At 42.4% G+C, this 20474-nt stretch overlaps 9 protein-coding genes across 9 annotated transcripts; 4 read left to right on the top strand and 5 right to left on the bottom strand.

Moving 5' to 3' along the window:
* Positions 1-143: 143 nt before the first annotated feature.
* Positions 144-922, bottom strand: SAPINGB_P004210 (uncharacterized protein; the record flags this gene model as incomplete). The annotated part of the gene is made up of 2 exons (XM_031998925.1): positions 144-841; positions 895-922. The coding sequence occupies 2 exons, from the start codon at positions 920-922 to the stop codon at positions 144-146; spliced, it is 726 nt and encodes a 241-aa protein (XP_031854816.1).
* A 189-nt stretch (positions 923-1111) lies between these two features.
* Positions 1112-2259, bottom strand: SAPINGB_P004209 (uncharacterized protein; the record flags this gene model as incomplete). The annotated part of the gene is made up of 2 exons (XM_031998924.1): positions 1112-1946; positions 2048-2259. The coding sequence occupies 2 exons, from the start codon at positions 2257-2259 to the stop codon at positions 1112-1114; spliced, it is 1047 nt and encodes a 348-aa protein (XP_031854815.1).
* Positions 2260-2568: 309 nt separating this feature from the next.
* SAPINGB_P004208 (uncharacterized protein) lies at positions 2569-4266 on the top strand (the record flags this gene model as incomplete). Its single annotated transcript, XM_031998923.1, has 1 exon — positions 2569-4266. One exon carries the CDS (start codon positions 2569-2571, stop codon positions 4264-4266), a length of 1698 nt encoding a protein of 565 aa, XP_031854814.1.
* Positions 4267-5124: 858 nt separating this feature from the next.
* Positions 5125-9551, top strand: SAPINGB_P004207 (uncharacterized protein; the record flags this gene model as incomplete). The annotated part of the gene is made up of 2 exons (XM_031998922.1): positions 5125-5927; positions 6026-9551. 2 exons carry the CDS (start codon positions 5125-5127, stop codon positions 9549-9551), a joined length of 4329 nt encoding a protein of 1442 aa, XP_031854813.1.
* A 150-nt stretch (positions 9552-9701) lies between these two features.
* Positions 9702-11405, bottom strand: SAPINGB_P004206 (uncharacterized protein; the record flags this gene model as incomplete). Its single annotated transcript, XM_031998921.1, has 1 exon — positions 9702-11405. One exon carries the CDS (start codon positions 11403-11405, stop codon positions 9702-9704), a length of 1704 nt encoding a protein of 567 aa, XP_031854812.1.
* Positions 11406-11867: 462 nt separating this feature from the next.
* On the bottom strand, positions 11868-14531 carry SAPINGB_P004205 (uncharacterized protein; the record flags this gene model as incomplete). Its single annotated transcript, XM_031998920.1, has 1 exon — positions 11868-14531. One exon carries the CDS (start codon positions 14529-14531, stop codon positions 11868-11870), a length of 2664 nt encoding a protein of 887 aa, XP_031854811.1.
* Positions 14532-15425: 894 nt separating this feature from the next.
* Positions 15426-16154, top strand: SAPINGB_P004204 (uncharacterized protein; the record flags this gene model as incomplete). Its single annotated transcript, XM_031998919.1, has 1 exon — positions 15426-16154. One exon carries the CDS (start codon positions 15426-15428, stop codon positions 16152-16154), a length of 729 nt encoding a protein of 242 aa, XP_031854810.1.
* A 117-nt stretch (positions 16155-16271) lies between these two features.
* Positions 16272-17185, bottom strand: SAPINGB_P004203 (uncharacterized protein; the record flags this gene model as incomplete). Its single annotated transcript, XM_031998918.1, has 3 exons — positions 16272-16530; positions 16603-16781; positions 16871-17185. The coding sequence occupies 3 exons, from the start codon at positions 17183-17185 to the stop codon at positions 16272-16274; spliced, it is 753 nt and encodes a 250-aa protein (XP_031854809.1).
* A 374-nt stretch (positions 17186-17559) lies between these two features.
* On the top strand, positions 17560-18987 carry SAPINGB_P004202 (uncharacterized protein; the record flags this gene model as incomplete). The annotated part of the gene is made up of 1 exon (XM_031998917.1): positions 17560-18987. One exon carries the CDS (start codon positions 17560-17562, stop codon positions 18985-18987), a length of 1428 nt encoding a protein of 475 aa, XP_031854808.1.
* Positions 18988-20474: the final 1487 nt, after the last annotated feature.

The raw sequence follows: 20474 nt of genomic DNA, 5'->3' as shown, positions 1-20474 counted from the left end.
ATCGCCATTTTGGCCACAGAATTTTTTTTTTTAATTTCAAATTTACAATTTTATTTCAAATTCATTCTATTTTATTTTCTGGTTTGTTTATTTTATTTTATTTTTTTTCTTTTTCAAAATAATACAAATTACTTTCCATTCTATCAATCGCTCGACTCCTTCGGCTCCTCCTTAGTCACACTCGCACTGTCCTTGTCGTAGTAAGCGCGTAGCTCAATCTTAAACTCGGCAACCGCAATGCCAAACTGCTTCAACAACCGTGTCTGCTTTCCCGTCAGCTCATCGCCCTCCTTGCAAACAGTGTAATCACCACCCAACATAATCTTTCCATTCTTCAACTGTGTAGGCATGCCGAGGCCTCTGAGAGTGGTTTCCAGCGAGTGTGCCATGGGAACATCGTCCTCAGCTGGGATGCGTCCTCCGGTCGAGTAAACAATGCCTTCTGGAACAATAAATGTTAGTGGGGCCTTGAGTCCTGCGCGTGCAAAGTCTGTCTTGACAAAAGACTCAAAGTAGTCTCGTACAACATCTGGTGCCTCGTCTGTAATCAGCAGGCCAATATCGCCTGCCATGTATCCGGCCTCGTCCGATGCCAGCTCATCGAGCCCAGGCAGGTAAGCTTCCTCTGGAGTGCGACCCAACGCCTTGGCCATGACTCGGGTACGTCCAAACAACAGCCGCGATCCACGCCAGTCCTGACGAACTGTCTTCAGGAAAGTATTGCGCATGTTGGCCACGCTAAACACCCACACGTATCGGTGCGCGTCCACTTGAGAGCGAATCTCATCGCCAATCCGTTCCTTATCTTCACGGGTCTTCTTATCCGTCTGTGCGAGGGTTACTAGTTAAAGATGTTAGAATAAGACACAAATATCATTTAGATATCAAACTTACTTAATTTGGATCTCTTGGACTTGGGCATTTTTGAATGGATTTTATCAGTTGTGTTGTTGAGTTGGTTGAGTGCAAAAACTTTTCTGGCCGCTTTTTTGAAAATTTTCTTTTCCCTCTTTGAAAAAAAAAAAAAAAAAAAAAAAAAAAATTTTAAAAAGAGAACCGTGCGGCGTCCACATGGGTAAGGGTTTGTACCCATACGGCTGGCTGGCTCTTGTCACTTTTGAGCTTCTCCATCACCACTCGGCACTGTCCCGACTTGGCCTTCAGATACAAGCGAGTTTGAGTGCTGTTTCAAGATACTTTCGTCAACAGTGCTAGTCAAGTCCCGAGGGAAAAAAATATCGCCATCTGAATTGGAACGGCTCTTAATTTTGATATTCAATGCAGGAGATCCCAATGAAAACGTTTCTGCGTGTTGTCGCGGTGCTTCTTCATACTTGTTTGCCAACGGTGACATCGGTGACCCCAGTGCGCTAGGCGTTGTTGGTGTTGCTGGTGTGTTTTCATCAATAAGAATAACCATTCTTCTTGGGGTATTTTCCATACACGGTGATAGTACTGTTTCTGTTGACCCTGAAGACCCTGCAGGTCTTTCCGGAGAACCCATCTTTACAGGCGATGATACCCCCCTCTTAGTCACGAGATCGGCTTGTCGAGAAATGGCCTCCAAGTCAATGTTAGGCATGCTTTTCGGAACAGGAGAGTGTACATGGGGCGGGTCTACTTCGACAACATTGGAACCTGGAGTGGCTTCCTCTTGTACAGGAGACAAGAGTTTACGCGCAAGGCTTCCTCTACGAGGTTTTTTTTCTGCAACTGTGTAACCACCAGAGTTGGTCAAGGCGCCAATACTAGATATGGTGGGTTCAGTACCTGTGGGGCTTTTCAAAACACCAGTTGTAAAGAGCCCACTTTTGATCCCATTGTCAATACTCTGGCGACGCTTGGTCCCAGCAGTCGAAACTGCACTGAAAAACGCATCGTAGTTTGTAGCTGGCGGGATCGGGACCTGATTAAACACATTAAAGTCATGCGTTGCTGAATTTTCGCTGAACAAACGGGCAAAAAAAAAAAATAAAAAAAAAATAAAGGGCCTTATGTTAGATTCTAACACAACTAGTTAATCAATCAAATCAATCAATCTACCCACCTTTCTGAAGAACAGCTGCGTGAAGCAGGTACAAATTCAATCAAATCATTTTCAAAACCTTCGTCATATGCATAGTGTAGAACATAGTTAGGGCTGTCAGGTCCGACCCGGGACAATGCTGCTGCACCAACCACGGGCGGAAGTAAAGGAGAGTGAAGTGGAGTAGGTACTGGTGTTGAATCCAGTGGAGGACTTGCTAAGCGAGGTTCCATTTGAGTTTAAGTAGATAATAAGACTGAAATCTGGTATGGTGTTTACAAAAGATTTAAAGATTGTTGATTGCAAAGGATTTGAAGGTCTTTATATGCATATATATATATATGATTTCAAAGGTTTGCGAATTTCTAAAAAATCGTTTTCTAACAACCATGTCAAAAAGCTCGTCGTGCTGGTTTTCTCATCTTGTCAAAAATTTAATTACCACTTTGGGAATGCCAATTATTTGTTTCATTTAAAACTTTTTTTTTTTCCCACTCTCATTATTAAATCTTTATTAAATCCCCAGGCTTCTTTAAGCAACAATGCCTCAAGATCCGAGTCCCGCTGGTTCTCAGGAGAAAAATCTGGTCGCTGGAAATACCGATTCTGTAGATAATCACACCTCAGAAACTGGAACTTCTGAAACTAAGAATACTTCCAGATCCAAAAGACGCACAAGAAATACCCCAGTCTTCACTTCACGGTTTGTGTCACAGCCCGTGATACCCTCTTCTCACATTGCTGGTGTCACCACACCACCCATCTCGCCAATTGAGTCGGCACCCGGGTCTGAAGCATCCAGAGACTCTTCTATAAACAAATCTCTTGACTCTGTTCCTGTTGTTAAACCAAAGGTACCTTTACCTTTACCTTTACCTTTAACTTTAACTTTACCTACAACTACAACTACAACTACCCATACATCAGTACCTATACCCATATTAGTGCCTGCACCTGACAAATCCACTTCAAAGTCTCCATTGAAATCCCCAGCTAAATTCAAAAGTCCAGCCCTTCCTACCAAGGGCCCCACTTGTGCTTCCGGATCCGTCCAACCCCACCACCATCCAACTCGGAGACTTAGATCACGACCGATATCCCCCGCAAGCTGTGAGCAATTACCCAACCCTGGGAAAAGAATTTCTCCTAGAAAGATTTCTCAAAAATGTCCAGTTTCTCCAAAACCAAATTCTCCTAAAAAATCAATAATATCCTCACCTAAGGGGGGAATTTTACCTAAAAGTCCAGTCACTCCAGTTAAAAGAAAACAAGCATCAAGAGCATCGTCTTCATCATCTTCTCCATTGGTCTCTCCATCTCTATCTCTATCATCTCCAAGAAAACGTTTAAAAACCGAATCTGTTAAACCCCCCCAAAGTCTTGGCTCTCGTGCCGAACATAAAGAAGAAGAAGAAGAAAAAGAAGATAATGATGAAGCCCCCACTAAGAATTCTTTTGACCCCACTACTCAACCGGCCACTACCACATCCAAACACCGGCTCATCAAGTCTGGTTTACCATTAGCTAATACCCCCACACGACCCAACCATTCTGGCAAAACTCTCCCTGGTCGCTCCGGTATTCCCTACATAGGTATATCCGTATTTGACAAAAACTTGATTCTTGATCTTGACCTTTTCTTTTTAAATAACCCCAGACCTCCCTTCCCTATCCAATCTCTTCCTCCTCCTCTTCACTCTGGATGTTGTGGACGTCCTGTCGATTCTTCAAGAACGCCCTTATTTGACAATCTCGGATGCTTTGCGCTCGGCGCTCACTATGGTCAAAACTGTCATTTTTTCCACATTAACAATATCCATAACTGGTTCAGCCTGTGTCTTGCTGAAACCCGTCTAGCTAACTTTTACAGATTCTTTTTAGATGCAATCAGTTTACAAGATTGGATGCTTGACCGCAGACCTTGGGACTTTGTATGTCGCCATAGGGCAGAGTGTCTCTTTGATGTTTCCTTACAAAATGCTTCATGGTCCCATTTCAAGCGCGTTTTCCCCCGTTCTTTTGTGGCTTCTCCAGAAGAGCTTGCGCGCTATTGTGCATCCCCACAAACTGCTCCTCTAGCACCCGCACGATCTTACTACCGGTTTGAGCATGATGGACTTATAATTTCCCGCAATGTCAACCCTAGTCTTGGCGTCAATGAAGACTTTGAGCAGAGCTTTTTACCGCCGTCTAAGTATCCAACTGAAATGTACCAAGTTGGAGTGCTTTTGTGTTTTTAAAAACGAAAAAATAATAATAATAATAATAATGGATGGATGGATGGAGAGATGGGGAAGAAGTGGTGGGGATTATATGTGGATTAGCATATTTTGAGAGGACCCGACTGGCGGAACTCCGGTTTTCGGAGATTGCAACCAACCAAGTTGAAAAAAAAATGATGGGCCCGATTGTTGGGTTTGTGGGGAAAAATGTCAGCAGTCATCGGAAAAAACCTCTCCCAAAAAAGGAAATGTCCCGGGACATGTCAGAAAGAAAAGAGAAACCCGATGGTGGTGGCCACCAAGACAACTGACACCATCAGCATTACCAAATTGGATACCACAAAGATCAGAAAGATCAAAAAGATCCCATAATATCACAAAGATTACAGAGACCGTAGGGACCTTAAAGGACCTCCAACACCAGCCTGTCAACCATCAATCCATCTATCCTGCCAGCACCACCCAAACACCCTCAAAGCCCAAAGCGTCTTGCCAAGGCTTGAATTTTTTTTTTGTCTGCTTCAGAAGATTAGAAAAAAAAATAAAATAAAAAAAAAAAATTTGCGCGTGAAAATGCCTCTTCTGGCGCCATTAAAAATCGTTTGCAAAATACCCCCTCAGCTAGTAAAATTTTTTCTTGAACCTATCAAATAGTGACCCTTACCCCGCTGCGGACAGACAGAAAGAAAGACATTTTATTTTTATTTTTTTTAAAAAAAAAATAAATAAATAAAATAAAAAAAAAATTTAAGTTCCGACCATAAAAAAAAAAAGTTATTCCACTACCAAATACTCTTTACCCCGTATATATAATACTGGTCTTTTTTTTTTTTATTCTCTCTCTCTCTCTCTCTCTCTCTCTCCCTTTTAAAAAAAATGTCTGCAAATACCCCCAATCTTTCAACCGGGGGCTCTTCAGATTTGAATACCTCATCATCAGTCCTCACATCTTCTCCCGTAGTATCTTCTTCTCTCACTTCAACTCCATCTGCTACAATGGACCAAGATCCTAAACAACAACAACAGCATCTCACACATCATCCTCCTCCTCCTGCAGTTATCCAACCTGCTAATACTTCAACTACCGGAAAGTCCAAGAAAGACGCCCGTGGTAGCGGTGGTGGAGGTAGCTCCTCTTCTAAAAAATCTGCTCCAGGTAAAAACGCAGATTCAAAAGACAAAAAGAAACTCGTTGTTGCTTGTATTGCCTGTCGTAAGAAGAAAATCAAATGTTCGTCTGATCGCCCAGCCTGTTCAAACTGTCTACGTCTAAATATCCTCTGTGAGTACCCCGTAATTCGCAACCGTGGCTCACGCTTCGGCTACATGGAAATGCTCAACAAACGCCTTAACCATCTCGAAAAATACATCAACTGCAGCACAAACCCAGATTACCATCCACAGTTTGTAAAGATTCATCAAAAGCCCCGGCCTTCAGCAGATTTTGAACCTGTTGCAACATCTCACTCTATAAACAATGCCACCAATGATGAAATCAATAACTCTACTCACGGAACCTCACCACCAACGGATCCAGATCTTACAATGCAAAATACTATTGCCAATACCTCGGTAGATCCAGATACCGACTCGCTAATCACTCAGCTTGGACCTGGAATTTCCAAACAGCTCGCGCCACCATCAATAACACCAAAACAAAATGCAGCTATGGATAACATGTATGTATCCCATTTTGCTCTATTTACTTTTACTTTTACTTTTATTTTTTTATTTTTTTATTTTTTTATTTTTTTATTTTCCACATCTAACTTTATAGTGAACTTCCCCCGCTTGACATCATACTTCATCTTGTCGAGCTTTACTTTCGCCACGTCCATGGCCAAACTTACTCGTTTCTTCACAAACCTACCCTTATCCCTCGTATCTACAAAAACCAAGTTAACAAGGCTATAGTCCTGGCACTATGCGGTCTCACAGCCCGTTTCTCCCGTCATCCTGCCATTACTACGCGCGTTCCGTATCTCGCTGGCGAGGAGTTTGTGAGCCGCGCACGGAAAGTTATCTCCATGGAGTTTGACGACCCCAATCTGGAAACAGTACAAGCCATGATTCTCCTTGTTCAGCACGACTTTTTCCGCTCAAAGGGTAAAAAATCCATGATTTACATCTCCATGGCTCTCCGCATGGCTGCTACTCTCGGTCTCCATGAAGAATCCCCAGACCCTAAACTTACTTTTTTGGAGCGCGAGCAACGCCGCAGAACTTACTGGTCCTTAGTTGTTTTAGACCGCTTGGGCCATTCGGGTCCTCACTGGCACGTCCAGCTCAGAGCTGACATTGTAGATATTCAAATGCCCTGCACAGACTATTGCTACGATAACTGTATTCCAGTCGTCACTCAAAAACTAAATGGCGACCCGCCACCACCAATTAAGCTCTCCGGGAATTCACAATACCCTGTTTACCCCGCAGCAAATCTCGGTCTTTATGCGTATATTGTCAAGATTACCATACTTTGGTGCGATATTAACAAATACGTCATGGAAGGATACAAACAAGAAACTGTTCCTCCTTGGAAAGAAGGCTCCAAATATCAAGAACTTGAAGCCCGCCTTCAAGCCCTTTTTGCAGAGCTCCCTAAAGACTATCAATACTCTCGTGAACGCTTGATCGCGCTAGACACAGTCAACCAAGGCGGTGCTCTAGTTCACTTGCATGGCGAGCTTCTCACGTCTCTGTGCTATCTCAACAGAGTCGTGTATCCTTACAACTATAAAAAGATGAAGTTTGACGAACCTCCTCCAGCAAGCTTTGTTGAGCGTGCGGCTATCAACATTATGGCTTCTGCTAAGGCTCAGTCCTCCATGATTGAAGACGTCCTCATGATGGAAGACTTTAACATGGCTCCATTCATTGGGTTTGGTGTGTTTGCAGTTTCTTCAGTTCATATTGCAAACTCCTTTTCTTCAGACCCAGCTGTGGCTTCTGCAGCCAAAAATAACTTGGCCATCAATCTCAAGTTTCTCGTCATTATGCGCGAGTACTGGTACTCTGTTGGTGTGTGGTGCATCATTCTTAAAGACCGCTATTTCCAAAAGGCGCGCCGCCACAAGCTTCGTATGCAGCAGCAGAAATATTCAGAAGGATCCGCGATTGACTCTAAAAAGGACGATGAAACCCCCGCCCAACAAGACAAGTCCGAAAAGAAAGGAAAGGAAGATGAAGATGATAATGAAGCAAGCCAGATTCTTCCAGATGGATTTTCGCGGCCAGGAACTCCGCCGTTGGCTTATGCCCCCGACGGTATGATGTATGTGGCTGCCAACAAATCAGGCCACAGTGAAACATCAAGCGGAGTATCATCTCCGGGTGTTTTATCTACATATGACTCATCTAGTCGTGCAAGTAGTAGTGGTGATGGGGCTACCAATGATAGGGCTTCCAAACAAGCATTACAGGAAGCTGTGGGCCGGGTGGTTAGCCAGCCTCAACATCACCAACAACAACAGCAGCCACAACAGCAGTTACAACAACAGCCTCAGCAGCAACAACAACCACAACCACAGCTGCAGCCTCCACAACCCTCACAGCCAGTACCTCTGCCTCTTGCTTCCCAGCAGTCCAATGAAGGTATCCAATCTTCCTTTGCGCGGACGTGGGCAAGAGCCGTCCCTCAGGCTTACAATGGTGATATTGACGAGAACCTCTCCAAGCGCATCAAACTGGAACATCAAGTGTATCCTAAAAGCAGTGGGGATCTTGGACAACAGGGAGACCAGCAGCAACAACAGACCCAACCTGCATCGCCTTCTCAGTTTGCTGATATTTTGACTATGCCTGCTTTGGGCCAATCTGCCAGCCGGTACTACACCAATAAGCAAGCCAAGAAGAATGATGATGGCAGTTCCGATGCTGCTGTTGCTCCTGTGGAGAACTCTAATGATAATAACGGCACTACAATTATTGGAGTAAGCAGCACCAGTCGCAACAATTTGCTCACAGACACAAGTGGTGAGTGGCTCAACTCGCTGGAGAGTTTTGATTTCCAGCAATCTGCAGCTGTGGAAAAGGGGGTGAATGAAGCTAATCCGCTCATGTGGTTCAACAATGGTATCTTTGGTAGTTTGCTGAATACCTTTACCAATAATAACGGCACCGCTTTAAACAGTGAGTCGGCACCACAGCAGCAGCAAAGATTGCAGCAGTTGTTGCTACAAAAGTTCCGAACCCAATTGGGCAATGGGACTCAGCAACTTAACCAAGAAGGTGGCCAGGTAGTGCCAGGTGGCCAAGACCAGCAACAGCAACAGCAACAGCCGCAACAGCCTGGATCAAAGCAAGTACGTCTATTGATTGATGAGGAAAAACCTCGGGATTTGAGCATTGTGGATGAGTCTTTGTTTCAGCAGTCGCTGATTCACCAGCCATTTACGCCTATTTCTTCATCAACATCTGTGGCCTCTCGGTCTAATAATTCTTCTATAATCTCGCATCATAACCAGAGTCCATGGATCAAGTCACCTTTGGAGATGCAGCAGCAACAACAACAGCAACAACAGCAACAACAACAGCAACAACAGCAACAACAGCAACAACAGCAACAACAGCAACAACAGCAACAACAGCAACAACAGCAACAACAGCAACAACAGCAACAACAACAGCAACAACAGCAACAACAGCAACAACAGCAACAACAGCAACAACAGCAACAACAGCAACAACAGCAACAACAGCAACAACAGCAACAACAGCAACAACAGCAACAACAGCAACAACAGCAACAGCAGAATAGACGATATTACCCAGCTACCAGACCTGCAAGTGCTGGTGGAGAAGGATTGATTCATGAACGCATGTCTCAGGTCGAAGCCACACCTTCACCAAGAACTGTAGAAGGCGATGATTCCAGTCGTCAAGAAGGATCTGCGAATGGCAACGTACCAACATCGAGTCAACAGCAGCAGCAACAGCAACCACCACAATTTCCTGGGTCTATTTCTAGTACCAGCTCTCCTGCACAGGGATATGTATCAACGCCATTAGAAACCGAGCAACAGCAACCACAACGAGCTCACCAGGATTCAGTGCCCATGCTTGCGTTTGACCCAAGACACATTCCTGGTTCTATGAACGGTAGTGGTGCACCCGACATGCTTGGTTTGGCAAGTCAGGCGTCTAGCCAACAGTCTTTGCAGCAACAGCAACAAGGACAACAAGGATACCCGCCTCAAGGCAACCTTTTGGATGAAATTTTCCAGCAGGTTGTAATGGACTCCATGCAGATTCCTGATGAAGACCAAATGGACTCGCCTACATCTGGGTCGTCGCCAGCCCTTTAGTATATAATAAACGGATATGTATAAAAGTTATTTGCATTTCTTTTTTTTTTTTTTTACATTTTTTTAAAAAACAATTACATATTTCTTTTCTTTTTTTTTTTTAAAAAAAAAACCACGATTCAAAATACTCATAACTCCAACAACAACCCATTACATGATAAACTGGAGATCACAGTCAAGCGGGTGGGAGCATGAAAGCTGAGGCTTTTGCTCATACTTATCCTCAAGAACATCACGCATATTATTGAGCAGCGAGAGGTAACTCTGGTTCTTGTTGTTGCGCATGACCTGGATAAAGGCATGGGACATGGCACCTGTAGCAGCGCCGTCTTCGAAACTGTCTGCAGATGTCTGGTTGTCCTTGCACCCGGAAATCATAATGACGTCAGCAGGTGACGTCTTGTTCTTGATGGTATACTCGTAGCCCTTGTTACCCTGCTGCAGACGTGAAATGGCTCCGGACACGGATGACATGACGCCCTGAATATCTCCGGACGAGTAACTGGAAAACGCAGAAAGGGCACTCTTTCCGGCATCCTTGAGCATGTTAGGCTCCTTGAGAACACCCTTGGTAGAGTATACATAGGGCAAATCCAAAACGGTGGCCGAGTGGCAGCAGTCCATAAGTGATGTCAAACGAGTACCAGCAGGCAGTGGTGAAACCAGAACCTTGTGGAGCTCGTCATCAACGATGGAGCCGGACTTGGAATAATCGACTGGGTAGATGCACTCATCAAAGCCGTCATTTTCATCACCGCTCGTGTCAGCTTCCTGACCACCGTGCCCAGAGTAGTGCAAGAAAAGTGAATCATTTGGTTGGGCATCCTTGACAAGCCACTGGCACGCACGCAAAATGTTGGCCTTGGTAGGGATAGACTGTTGATTTTGCTGGTCATCTGTGAGTATCACCATATCATCGTCCTTGTATCCGTAAACCTCAGTCAAGAACTTGCGCACATTCTTAACATCATTGATGCATCCCTTGAGCTGTGACTTTTGTCCAATGTAGTTAATACCAATCAGCAGTGCCTTGCGTCGACCAGTACACTGAGAGTACTTATAGTTCTGCATGCCCTCAACGCCAAAGGACTGTCCGTGGCTAGGTGGCGCGTTGAATCGCTGGTTTTGCGTCGAATGACTGCCACCGTAGTTAGGGTTGCCGTAGCGGCCACCAGAGACCTGGTTAGATCCACCTTGGTTGTAGCCTCCCTGTGAGCTTTGGTTAGAGCTTTGGTTGTAGCCTCCCTGAGAGCTCTGGCTGTAGCCACCTTGAGAGCTTTGGCTGTTGCCACCTTGAGAGCTCTGGCCGTAACCACCTTGAGAGCCCTGGCTCTCGTATCTGTTTTGGCGGCCACTTTCATTTTCATAGCCACCATGACGGCCATTATTGCTGTTATTATTTCCTCCATAGCCTCCCTGGTTCCCGTACTCATTCTGGCGACCTTCATTGCTATTGTATCCACCGTAACCTCCTTGGTTTTCGTACCGGTTCTGACGACCACCTTGGTTTTCGTACTCGTTCTGACGGCCTTCATTGCCTCCATATCCACCTTGCTCATAACCACCACCACCCTGGTGACGACGACCTTCATAGCCGCCATTGTTGTTACCGCTACTCTCATTTTCTTCACCCCAACGGTTGTTGTCATACTGACCACCAGGAGGCCCAGGTGGAGGCCCGCCAAACTCGCGCTGACCATAGCCACCCTCGTTGCCTCCACCGTAGCCGCCGCCATATTGGCCTGGAGGAGGTCCAGGTGGAGGGCCTCCAAAGCCGCCACCTTGGTTATAGCCACCTTGGTTGTAGCCATCATTGTTGCCGTAGCCGCCGCCGCCGTAGTTTCCGTAGGACATTGTTAAATATTCTTTTTCTTTTCTTAGTTTATTTCAATGTTTTCAAAAAAAAAAATAAATAAATAAATAAACTGGGAATTGAAATTAGTAGTACTTTTGTATATATATATATACTTCTGTAGAAAAGGAAGTTGCTGGAAGCTTTTTTTTTTTTTTGGGAAAAAGGCGGGCGGAGTCCTTTATATATATATATTTATATATATTTATACTTTTGCACTTCAAAAAAAAAAGTCAATGAGCCACTACGTAGACCGTCCTGTTGAGTGTGTCACCTGCTTGCTTGGAAAGCCTTTTTGCGCCCAATCAGAGCCGGCAGTGCGGCTGGACACGTCAACCGGTATCGCGGGGGTCTTCTAAACAATCCCGGAAAAAGGATTCGGTTATTAAAAGTTCTATATCACGATAAAAATGGAATTGTTATGTATATATATATATATAGAGAGAGAGAGAATATCATCATCATCAATGCGAAATATACTGAAACACAAAGCTCACAATATCGTTGCCACACTCCTGGCGAAGTAACAAGTCCTCAATCTTGGCCAGGCATCCATTTGTAAAATGGTTCCACGACGTCGCATCGCCGTAAAGCATGGCTGGAGCCCGTATATACTGCTTACCATCCTTGCACCGGCGACACTTGAACGTATCATGAGTATCACACTTGGTATTTGGTTGGAACGTAAAGAGCTGTCGCAGATTGTCTATAGAAAAAAGCCGCTCAACGTCCTCCTTCTCGTCAACAACGCATGACGACAAACTCTGCTTCATGGACTGGCGCTGAAAAATCTTTTCTTCAATGGTACCCGTTGCAATAAACCGGTACACAAAGCAGTCCTTTTTCTGACCATCACGCCATACTCGGGCCAGCGCTTGCTGGTCAGCCGCAGGATTCCAGTCTGGGTCAAGCAGAATCAACCGGTTGGCACCAATAAGATTGATACCACACCCACCAGCCTTTGACGAAAGCAAAAAAACAAAGTCTTGAGTGTTTTCTGCATCGTTGAACCGGTCAACGAGCTTTTGGCGTTTGTTAATAGTCAATGTACCATCTAGTCGTAAACACCCGTATCGCCGTGTACGGCACATCTTTTCGATAATGTCAAGAGTTTGTGTAAAGTTAGAAATGAGCACAATCTTGTCGTTTGTATCTTGACGAATACGGGCCAACATGCGCTCAAGTACCATAAGCTTTCCTGAGTGCCAGGTTTTAACATCACGGTCACCACGACCCCTCATATCCTTGGGCACAAAGTCTTCAGGTAGGTATGGCTCACAGCCCTCAATATCGGAAGGAAGATCAAGCAGATCCGGGTGTGTGCAAAGCTTGCGCAGCAAGCCAATAGCCTTGAGGGGTTGAGATCCGGTACCACGGAGAAGTCTTTTGATTTCCGGTGAAGAAATAAAGTGGTTGTAGAGTGAATATTGGAATGGGGAAAGGTTGCAAAAAACAACATGCTCGTACTTTACTGGGAGATACTTGGAAAGGATATCATTGGTACGACGAATAATAAGAGGACCAACAATTGCTGAAAGTTCCTGGAGTTTTTGAGTACCCTTTGTGACTTGATCATCAGTGGCATCTGCGTCACGGCCACGTAAAATATCAATTTCATAGTTTTTGCGAAACTCCACACGAGATCCAAGTAGTCCTGGGTTGGCAAAGTTTAGTAGGGAAAAGTATTCTGAAAGATCATTTTGGATAGGAGTACCGGAAAGAATGACGCGGCGCTTACAGTTGAGAGAGTCAAGAGCTGTAAAAGTTAGTGAGTCACTATTTTTCAATCGGTGGCCCTCGTCGCACAGCAAGAGACCCACCTCTGTGCTTTTAAGCTCATCAACATTTCGTCGGAGCGTTTCATATGAAATAATAAGAACAGGACGTACAACCTGGCGGCCTGTAGCTTGTGCCCATTGGCGGATAGCTGAAGCAACAGCACCGTTATTTCCAGTGCTAGACGTAGATCCAGAACCTTTCCCAGTACCAGAAGCTTTAGTACTTTTGCCACCGTCAATAGCTAGTGGAGTAAGAGTACCTTTCCCAAGCCATTTATCAAACTCGTTTGCCCAGTTACGGACAAGAGAAGAGGGACAAGCAATGACACATTTTTGGATGGTGGCATTACGGGATCCCTGTGGAGATTGCTTTAAAAGAGTCCAGAGAAGAGCAATACATTGGAGGGTTTTCCCTAACCCCATTTCATCAGCCATGATACATCCATAAGCTTTAGGGACAATACGACCAGTGCAACACTTGTAAAGGAACTTGACACCTTCTATCTGATGTGGTCTGAGGATTTTGGATAACTTGGGGTCGATGACGACAGGAACGTTGGGGTATTTTTTCTTCTTGGACTTGTCATTATCGATACCGAGGATTTCAGCTAGAGATTTTGAGTTTCGTTGAGCTATACGGTACTTTAATGGGTTTGATGAAGGAGGGGATGGGAGGGGATCTGGAGTGTCTTTTTTCGCTTCTTCATTAAGCTCTTCGTTTGTTTTATCTTGATTCTTTTCTTCTTCTTCTGCTTGTGCTCCATCTTCCTCTTCTTCTTCTTCTTCTTCTTCTTCCTCTTCATCAACATCTTTATCAATAGTCGGGTCATATAAAACTATAGCAAACTCTCCAGCTGGGTCATGAAGAGGCATAGGAACAAAAGTTGCTTGTCTGCGTGTTCCTAGTGCTGGTGGTGGTGGTCTATATGTATTGCTAGAGTCATTATAAAACTCTTTAATAGGGATGACAAATTGGGTTGCTGGAGGTGTCATTACCGGAGATTTCCCATCAAGTGATACAGTAAATGCTATTCTGCTGCGAACTCCTAGTCGGCACTTTGCTGGGTCCCGTATCACGCCATCTGCTGAGTAAGACGTGTCGGAGTCATCATCTAGAAGTTGAAAATCACCTGCATCTTCTCTGTAATTTACAACAGTACGTGTTCGACGGACGGGGCCTCCACGAAGAGAAGCAGATACAGCAGATGATGGTGTAGGACGTGGGATACGGAAAGGTTGAGATAGGATAGCCAGAGGATCAGGTTTTAATTTTTTAGTTACATGATCAAGTTCTCCACGAGTTTCGGGGAGTGTTTGAGAGCGTTGACTAGGGGCGCTTTGTCTGCGCATTTTTAAGGTATCTTTAATAAGGGAATTATTAGATGTAGCTCCGGGTATTTTTGTTTTTTTTATTTATTTATAAAAGTTGGGTAATATAATGAGAGATTTGTTGTTATTTGGGTGGTTGGTGGGAGGTTTTTTTTTTTTTGTTCAAAACTTTTGAGTAGACCGGAGCTTTTTTTCAATATTATGAATGAATGAATTAATAGATGGAGGGTTTTTTTTTTTTTTTAACTAATTAGTTTAGAAAAGTTGGCGGTACTTGTTAGAAAACTAATCGCGATAGTTTTTTTTTTTTAAAATTTTTTTAAAATTTAAAATTTAAAAAAATTCTGACGCGAAAATGACGCGTTAATTATTAAAACACGTGTTTATCATGTGATTTTATCATGTGATTTTATGGGTAAGGGTTATTAATAATTTTATTGTACGGCTTAATAACTGACCAATAAAAATTGACTTATATAAATCCGGTTACCCTCCTTTTAAATTATATTGCCGTATGCCTCTAACACACACATATATATATATATATAAATTAATTAATTAATAATATTAATAATCTTATTAAAATATTATTATTAAAATATAAATTATTATTAAAATAAATAATTATTAAAAAAAAAAACAGCCAGACAGCCTTTCATTTCCCCTAACCCTTTATTGCCCAACCGCTGTTTGCCAATTACCAATTTGCTCTTCTATCACATATAAAATTTAAGCCAGCCAGCCAAATCGCTTTAATCCTCACTGGCTAAAAATTAAAAAAAAAAAAAAAATTCCTCTTCCCCTTCCAACTACCATTCCCTTTCTCTTTTTTTTTTTTTTTTTTTTTCTCATAAAACTACCTTCCCATCATTATAAACCCCATCATAATCATCATCATAAACTACTTTCTTCACAATGAACAGACTTGCAATCTCTAAACTCATCTCTCGGCCACTCTTGGCTTCCCCCCTGAGGGTCGCTACTCGCAGCTCACACATCATTTCTGTCCACCGTGATACACCAGTAAACAACCCTTCCATCATCTTTGAGTTTACCCCCGAGAACCAGAACCGCGCTCGCGAAATCATTGCTAAATATCCTTCCAACTATAAGAAGGCTGCCGTCATGCCTCTGCTCGACCTCGGCCAACGTCAGCTTGGCTTCACCTCCATCTCCGTCATGAACTACGTTGCTAAGCTCCTCGAAATGCCACCAATGCGTGTCTACGAAGTGGCCACTTTCTACACAATGTATAACCGTAACCCCATGGGCAAGTACCATCTCCAAGTTTGCACCACCACTCCTTGTCAGCTTTGCGGCTCTGATAGCATCATGGCTGCCGTCGAAGAACACCTCCACATACACCCTGGTGAGACTACCAAGGATGGTCTTTTCACTTTCTCTGAGGTCGAGTGTCTCGGTGCTTGCGTCAATGCTCCTATGCTTGCTGTCAATGATGACTACTTTGAGGACCTGACAGCTGAAGGCACCAAGGAACTCCTCACCAAGCTCCAAAAGGGTGAGCCTGTTACCATTGGCCCTGAGGGTGGTAAGAGAAAAGATTGCGAACCTTTCTCTGGTCAGAAGGTTCTCTTAAACAAGGAGCCTTACAATGTCGCCGACTTTACTCGTGCTGATCTGTAAGGGACAAAAAAAAAAAAAGAAAAAAAAATTGTATAAAAAAAAAATATCAAGTAATGAAATGAAATAGAGGATAATAATGTTTTTTTTTTGTTAATATAACTGTCAAAGATACTACTACTACTCTTGTTTCTTGCCCCATTTGATACCCCAGAAAAGACCAGATGCTGTCTTGCGTGCAGGTTGTGGAGTCTTGTCAATGAGGTAAATGCGTTCAAATCCAGGAACTTCAAGCACCAAGTATCGGTACTCAAAAGTATTGGATCCATGTGGGTCCCGCACCATTTCCAGTCGCACAAGACCAGAATTCTTATCACCTTGAACGTGGAACTGCATCCACATATGCTCACGTTCATATTTGTCGTAACCACGATTTGCTCTTAAAAAAATATCAATAGTTAGCAAATGATTTGAATAAAGCAAATTTTTTTTTCATTTTTTATTCACTCACGCAATTGGACGGCTGCGAGCCCATTTGTTGGATTGTTCCTCGCCATGAGCCTTGATCCGATCACCCAAAACTTCAAGACAAACAGGGTCTTTTTCAATGATTGAAAACGTCTTATTGTAAAGTGCAACGTCTGACGATGGTAATAAAATCTCAGACACAAACAGGTATCCCACAATGCCCTAGAATTGTTGTTGTTAGAATTTGGTATCTTTTGTTTATTTTCTTTTATTTTCTTTTATTTGATATTTGATATTTGATCCAAACATACAAGAGCACCAATGCCACCAATGATCAAACTAGCATAAAAGGAAAATGAAATGGCACGAGATATACGGTTAAAAAAACCACCACTGGATGAACTACTACTACTATTACTACTGCTGCTTTTACGGCTTGTAGATATTGTGAATGGCCGGTTGTTATTATTATGATTATTAATATTATGGTATGATGATAATTGAGGTCTTAGGTATCTTGTAGTAGAAGAAATGCCCCGGTACCCGATCGGACGGGTAATACATGAAGTGACCAAAAGGCGTGACGACCTTAACAGGTTGGTATTAAAGACAACAGCTGAAGACATTTAATTATTGATTTTTTTTTTTTCGGCAATAGCCCGTGTGACTAGTTGCTTTGTTTAATTCGATTTGGAATATTTAAAAAAACCAAATTTTGAGGGTGTGGAGAAGAAGAAGAAAAAAAAATGATGAAGAAAAAAAAAAAAAAATAAAAAAATAAAAAATATCACATGATTGTCACATGATTATATGTTATATAATGTCTTACTAATCTTGACTAATCTTTGATGTTTATCATTAGGAAATCAATTCTGGCCACGCTGGTGGTTTTTTTATTTTTTTTTTTTTATAAACCCACCAGAAAACTCCTTTTCTTATCACCAAATAAACATCAACACTCAAACCCAAACATAACAAATCCGCCACAACCGTCACAACAATGGCTGAAGAAGACACCATCTTTTCCAAAGAAGAGGTCGCTCCCTTTTTCCAAAAGTATGCTGCAGTTTCTGCAAACAGAAAATGTTTTGACTGCGGTACATCTAATCCTACATGGTCTTCTACAACTTTTGGTATCCTCATCTGTTACGACTGCTCATCCGTTCATCGCAACCTCGGTGTCCATTTGTCGTTTGTACGCTCCATCTCACTTGACGACTGGTCGTCTTCTAAGCTCCGCACCATGCGTGTTGGTGGTAACCAGGCCGCACGGGAATTTTTTGCCAAGAATGGCGGTTCTCGCTTTTTGACTTCTGGTGCTAATGCCACGGAAAAATACTCGTCACCTTGTGCGGAAAAGTACAAGAAGGAACTCCAACGCCGTGTTGTTCTCGATATTGCTAAAAACCCTGGTGATGAGGCTCTTCTTTTTGAAAATATCAAGCTCGACGATTCTCCCTCGCAATCATCTACACAATCTGCCACCGCTGATGATGACGATGACTTCTTTTCCAGCTGGGAAAAGAAGAAACCCACCCCTCCAGTCTCGCGCTCGCAAACTCCGATATCGCGTACAAACTCTCCCTTGGCAGACTCTTCCTCTGCATTACCCACCAAGGCCAATGGTGCCTCTACTGCACAACCCACTCGCGTGATACCCTCTAGTAAGCCCAAGGCTTCCATTCTCTCATCAAGAAAGACAAACTCAATTCTTTCATCTAAGTCTAGTTCCGGTGCAAAAAAGCTTGCAGTCAAGAAAATTGCTACCAGTGACATTGACTTTGAGGCCGCCGAACGTGAAGCCAAGGAAGAAGAAGAAACAATTAACAAACTCGGCTACAACCCTAATGATCCTTCCTCAGCTCCCCCCTCTTCCAGTGTCAATGTCAAAAAGCTGGCCACTGCTTCTACTTCGTCATCTACATCTAACGCTTCCTCTGGATTCAGCACCACCCCATCTACTACAAAGGAGGAAGCCCCCAAGCCTATCAAGCTTGGCTTTGGCCAAGTATCTATCCCCAACTCGGGTGCATCCAAGTCTTCCAGTGCATCTTCCACGCGCCGCTCAACTCCAGTGCCTGCATCAGACGGTTCTGTGGTGGCCAAGTTTGGTGGCCAAAAGGCCATTTCATCAGACCAAATGTTTGGTCGCAACAATTACGATCCTGCGGCTGCTGCTGAGGCTCGCACGCGGTTGTCTGCATTTGGCGGCGCAACTTCTATCTCTTCTTCCAGCTACTTTGGTGAAGATGAAAACGCCGAAGGGTCTAATAACAGATCAGGTGGTGATGTGTCACTTGAAAGCATGGCCCAGGACATTGCAGGCCGTGTTCGTGGAATTGCTGGTGAAGATATGAGTGCGCTGAGAGATGCATTGGAACAAGGTGCCACTAAGCTTGGTGGATTTATGCGTGATTATCTGCGTTAGTTGTAATTTAAAAAAAAAAAAAAGACAAGTGTAAAGATGAAGAAAAAAAAATAATAATAAAAGAAAAAAAATTTTAAAATTTATTATTAGATGTATATATATTGTACTACTAGGGTTCTCTAATTAATCAAGATGAAGGGTTAAAGAAGAAATTAAAATATATATTTTTTTGGACTTTAAAAAAAAAAATGGCATCAATTGAGGGCTTTCTTTGATAAGTTGATTGTAAAGAATAGATCAGTCATTACAGATTTTAAAAAATTAAAAAAAAAAAAAAAAAAAAAAAAGGTTTTAGCAAATCCTTTGATTGAGATCAGTACACATGTTTGTGAAAGTATTTGAGAGTCTTGAGATACTGATTAACCAAAAATACAATAAAATAAAAATAAAAAAATAACCCTTACCCATATATACATCTCTCTCTCTCTCTCTCTGTCATTTCTCCTTTATTTTTCCAAAAAGGGTAATATTGGGTGTTTCTTTTGGAAAGTACTTTATGGACCATTTTATCACCTCGTCAAAATTTCAATTATTTTTTAAAGATCCCACAAGGGTAAGGGCAAAAAATGGTAAAATATATCCTAAAATGGACATATTTTTGCCCTTACCCTTGTGGAATCTTGAGATTTTTAGATCATTTTTGAATTTTATAGGGAATAAAAAGTCAATTCAAATTAAAAATGTGAGAAATTCCGCAAGGGTAAGGGTATATATAATTAACTTTTTTTTTAAGAGAGAAGTTCTACAAAAAAAAATAAATACCCTTACCCTTGTGGAATCTTTCAAAATTAACTAAACTTTTTTGGTTTTCTGAACGTTCAGAAAAGCGTATGGCCCACATCTCGCCCAGTACACTTCACCAAGACAAAACGATTAGATTAAGCAATTGTTATGTACATCTAATATTAAAAGATAAATTATTATTATTAAAAAAAATTTTTTTTTTTTTTTTTTCATTTCCTTTTGAAAAGTTATACATGTAAATATTTTTCGTTTTTGTTTTTATTTAAGGATTATTGAATTATATAACATCAGCATCTGCGTTATTCTTTCTTACATTGTCTGACTATGTGAATTTGCTGTTTCCCATTTGTACCATTTTTTTTTTTTTTTCATTACGTGTTATTTTGATCTGTGCGTCTTCAGTAGCTTGAAAGATGGATACTGATGCCAGTTCACCGAGAACAGGGAAAGCTTGTCTGTCGGTCCTAAACTTTTCCTAACTCATCTCCCACTTATCTTCAGGGACATCTGTTAGCTAAATAAAAAAAGAGTCGATATTTCTATAACCAGAATAGGCTAAGATTTCAGTTGAAGTGTATACTTCTATAAAATCCTTTATGAAATAGCAAATACATCTAAATAGTATTTTTCAAGTCACTGGAAATGGTTCTTGTTGACCAATTTCAAAAAGGTGTTATAAATTATGAGCACGGCAAGATGCCACTAAACTTTGTGGGTTTATACATAATTATATGCGTTAGATA

The sequence above is a fragment of the Magnusiomyces paraingens genome (genome assembly GCF_902498895.1).
Source record: "Magnusiomyces paraingens strain CBS 517.90 genome assembly, contig: contig3, whole genome shotgun sequence".
NCBI classification, from domain to species: Eukaryota; Fungi; Ascomycota; class Dipodascomycetes; order Dipodascales; family Dipodascaceae; genus Magnusiomyces; species Magnusiomyces paraingens.
This window is presented reverse-complemented; position numbering and strand designations above follow the sequence as displayed.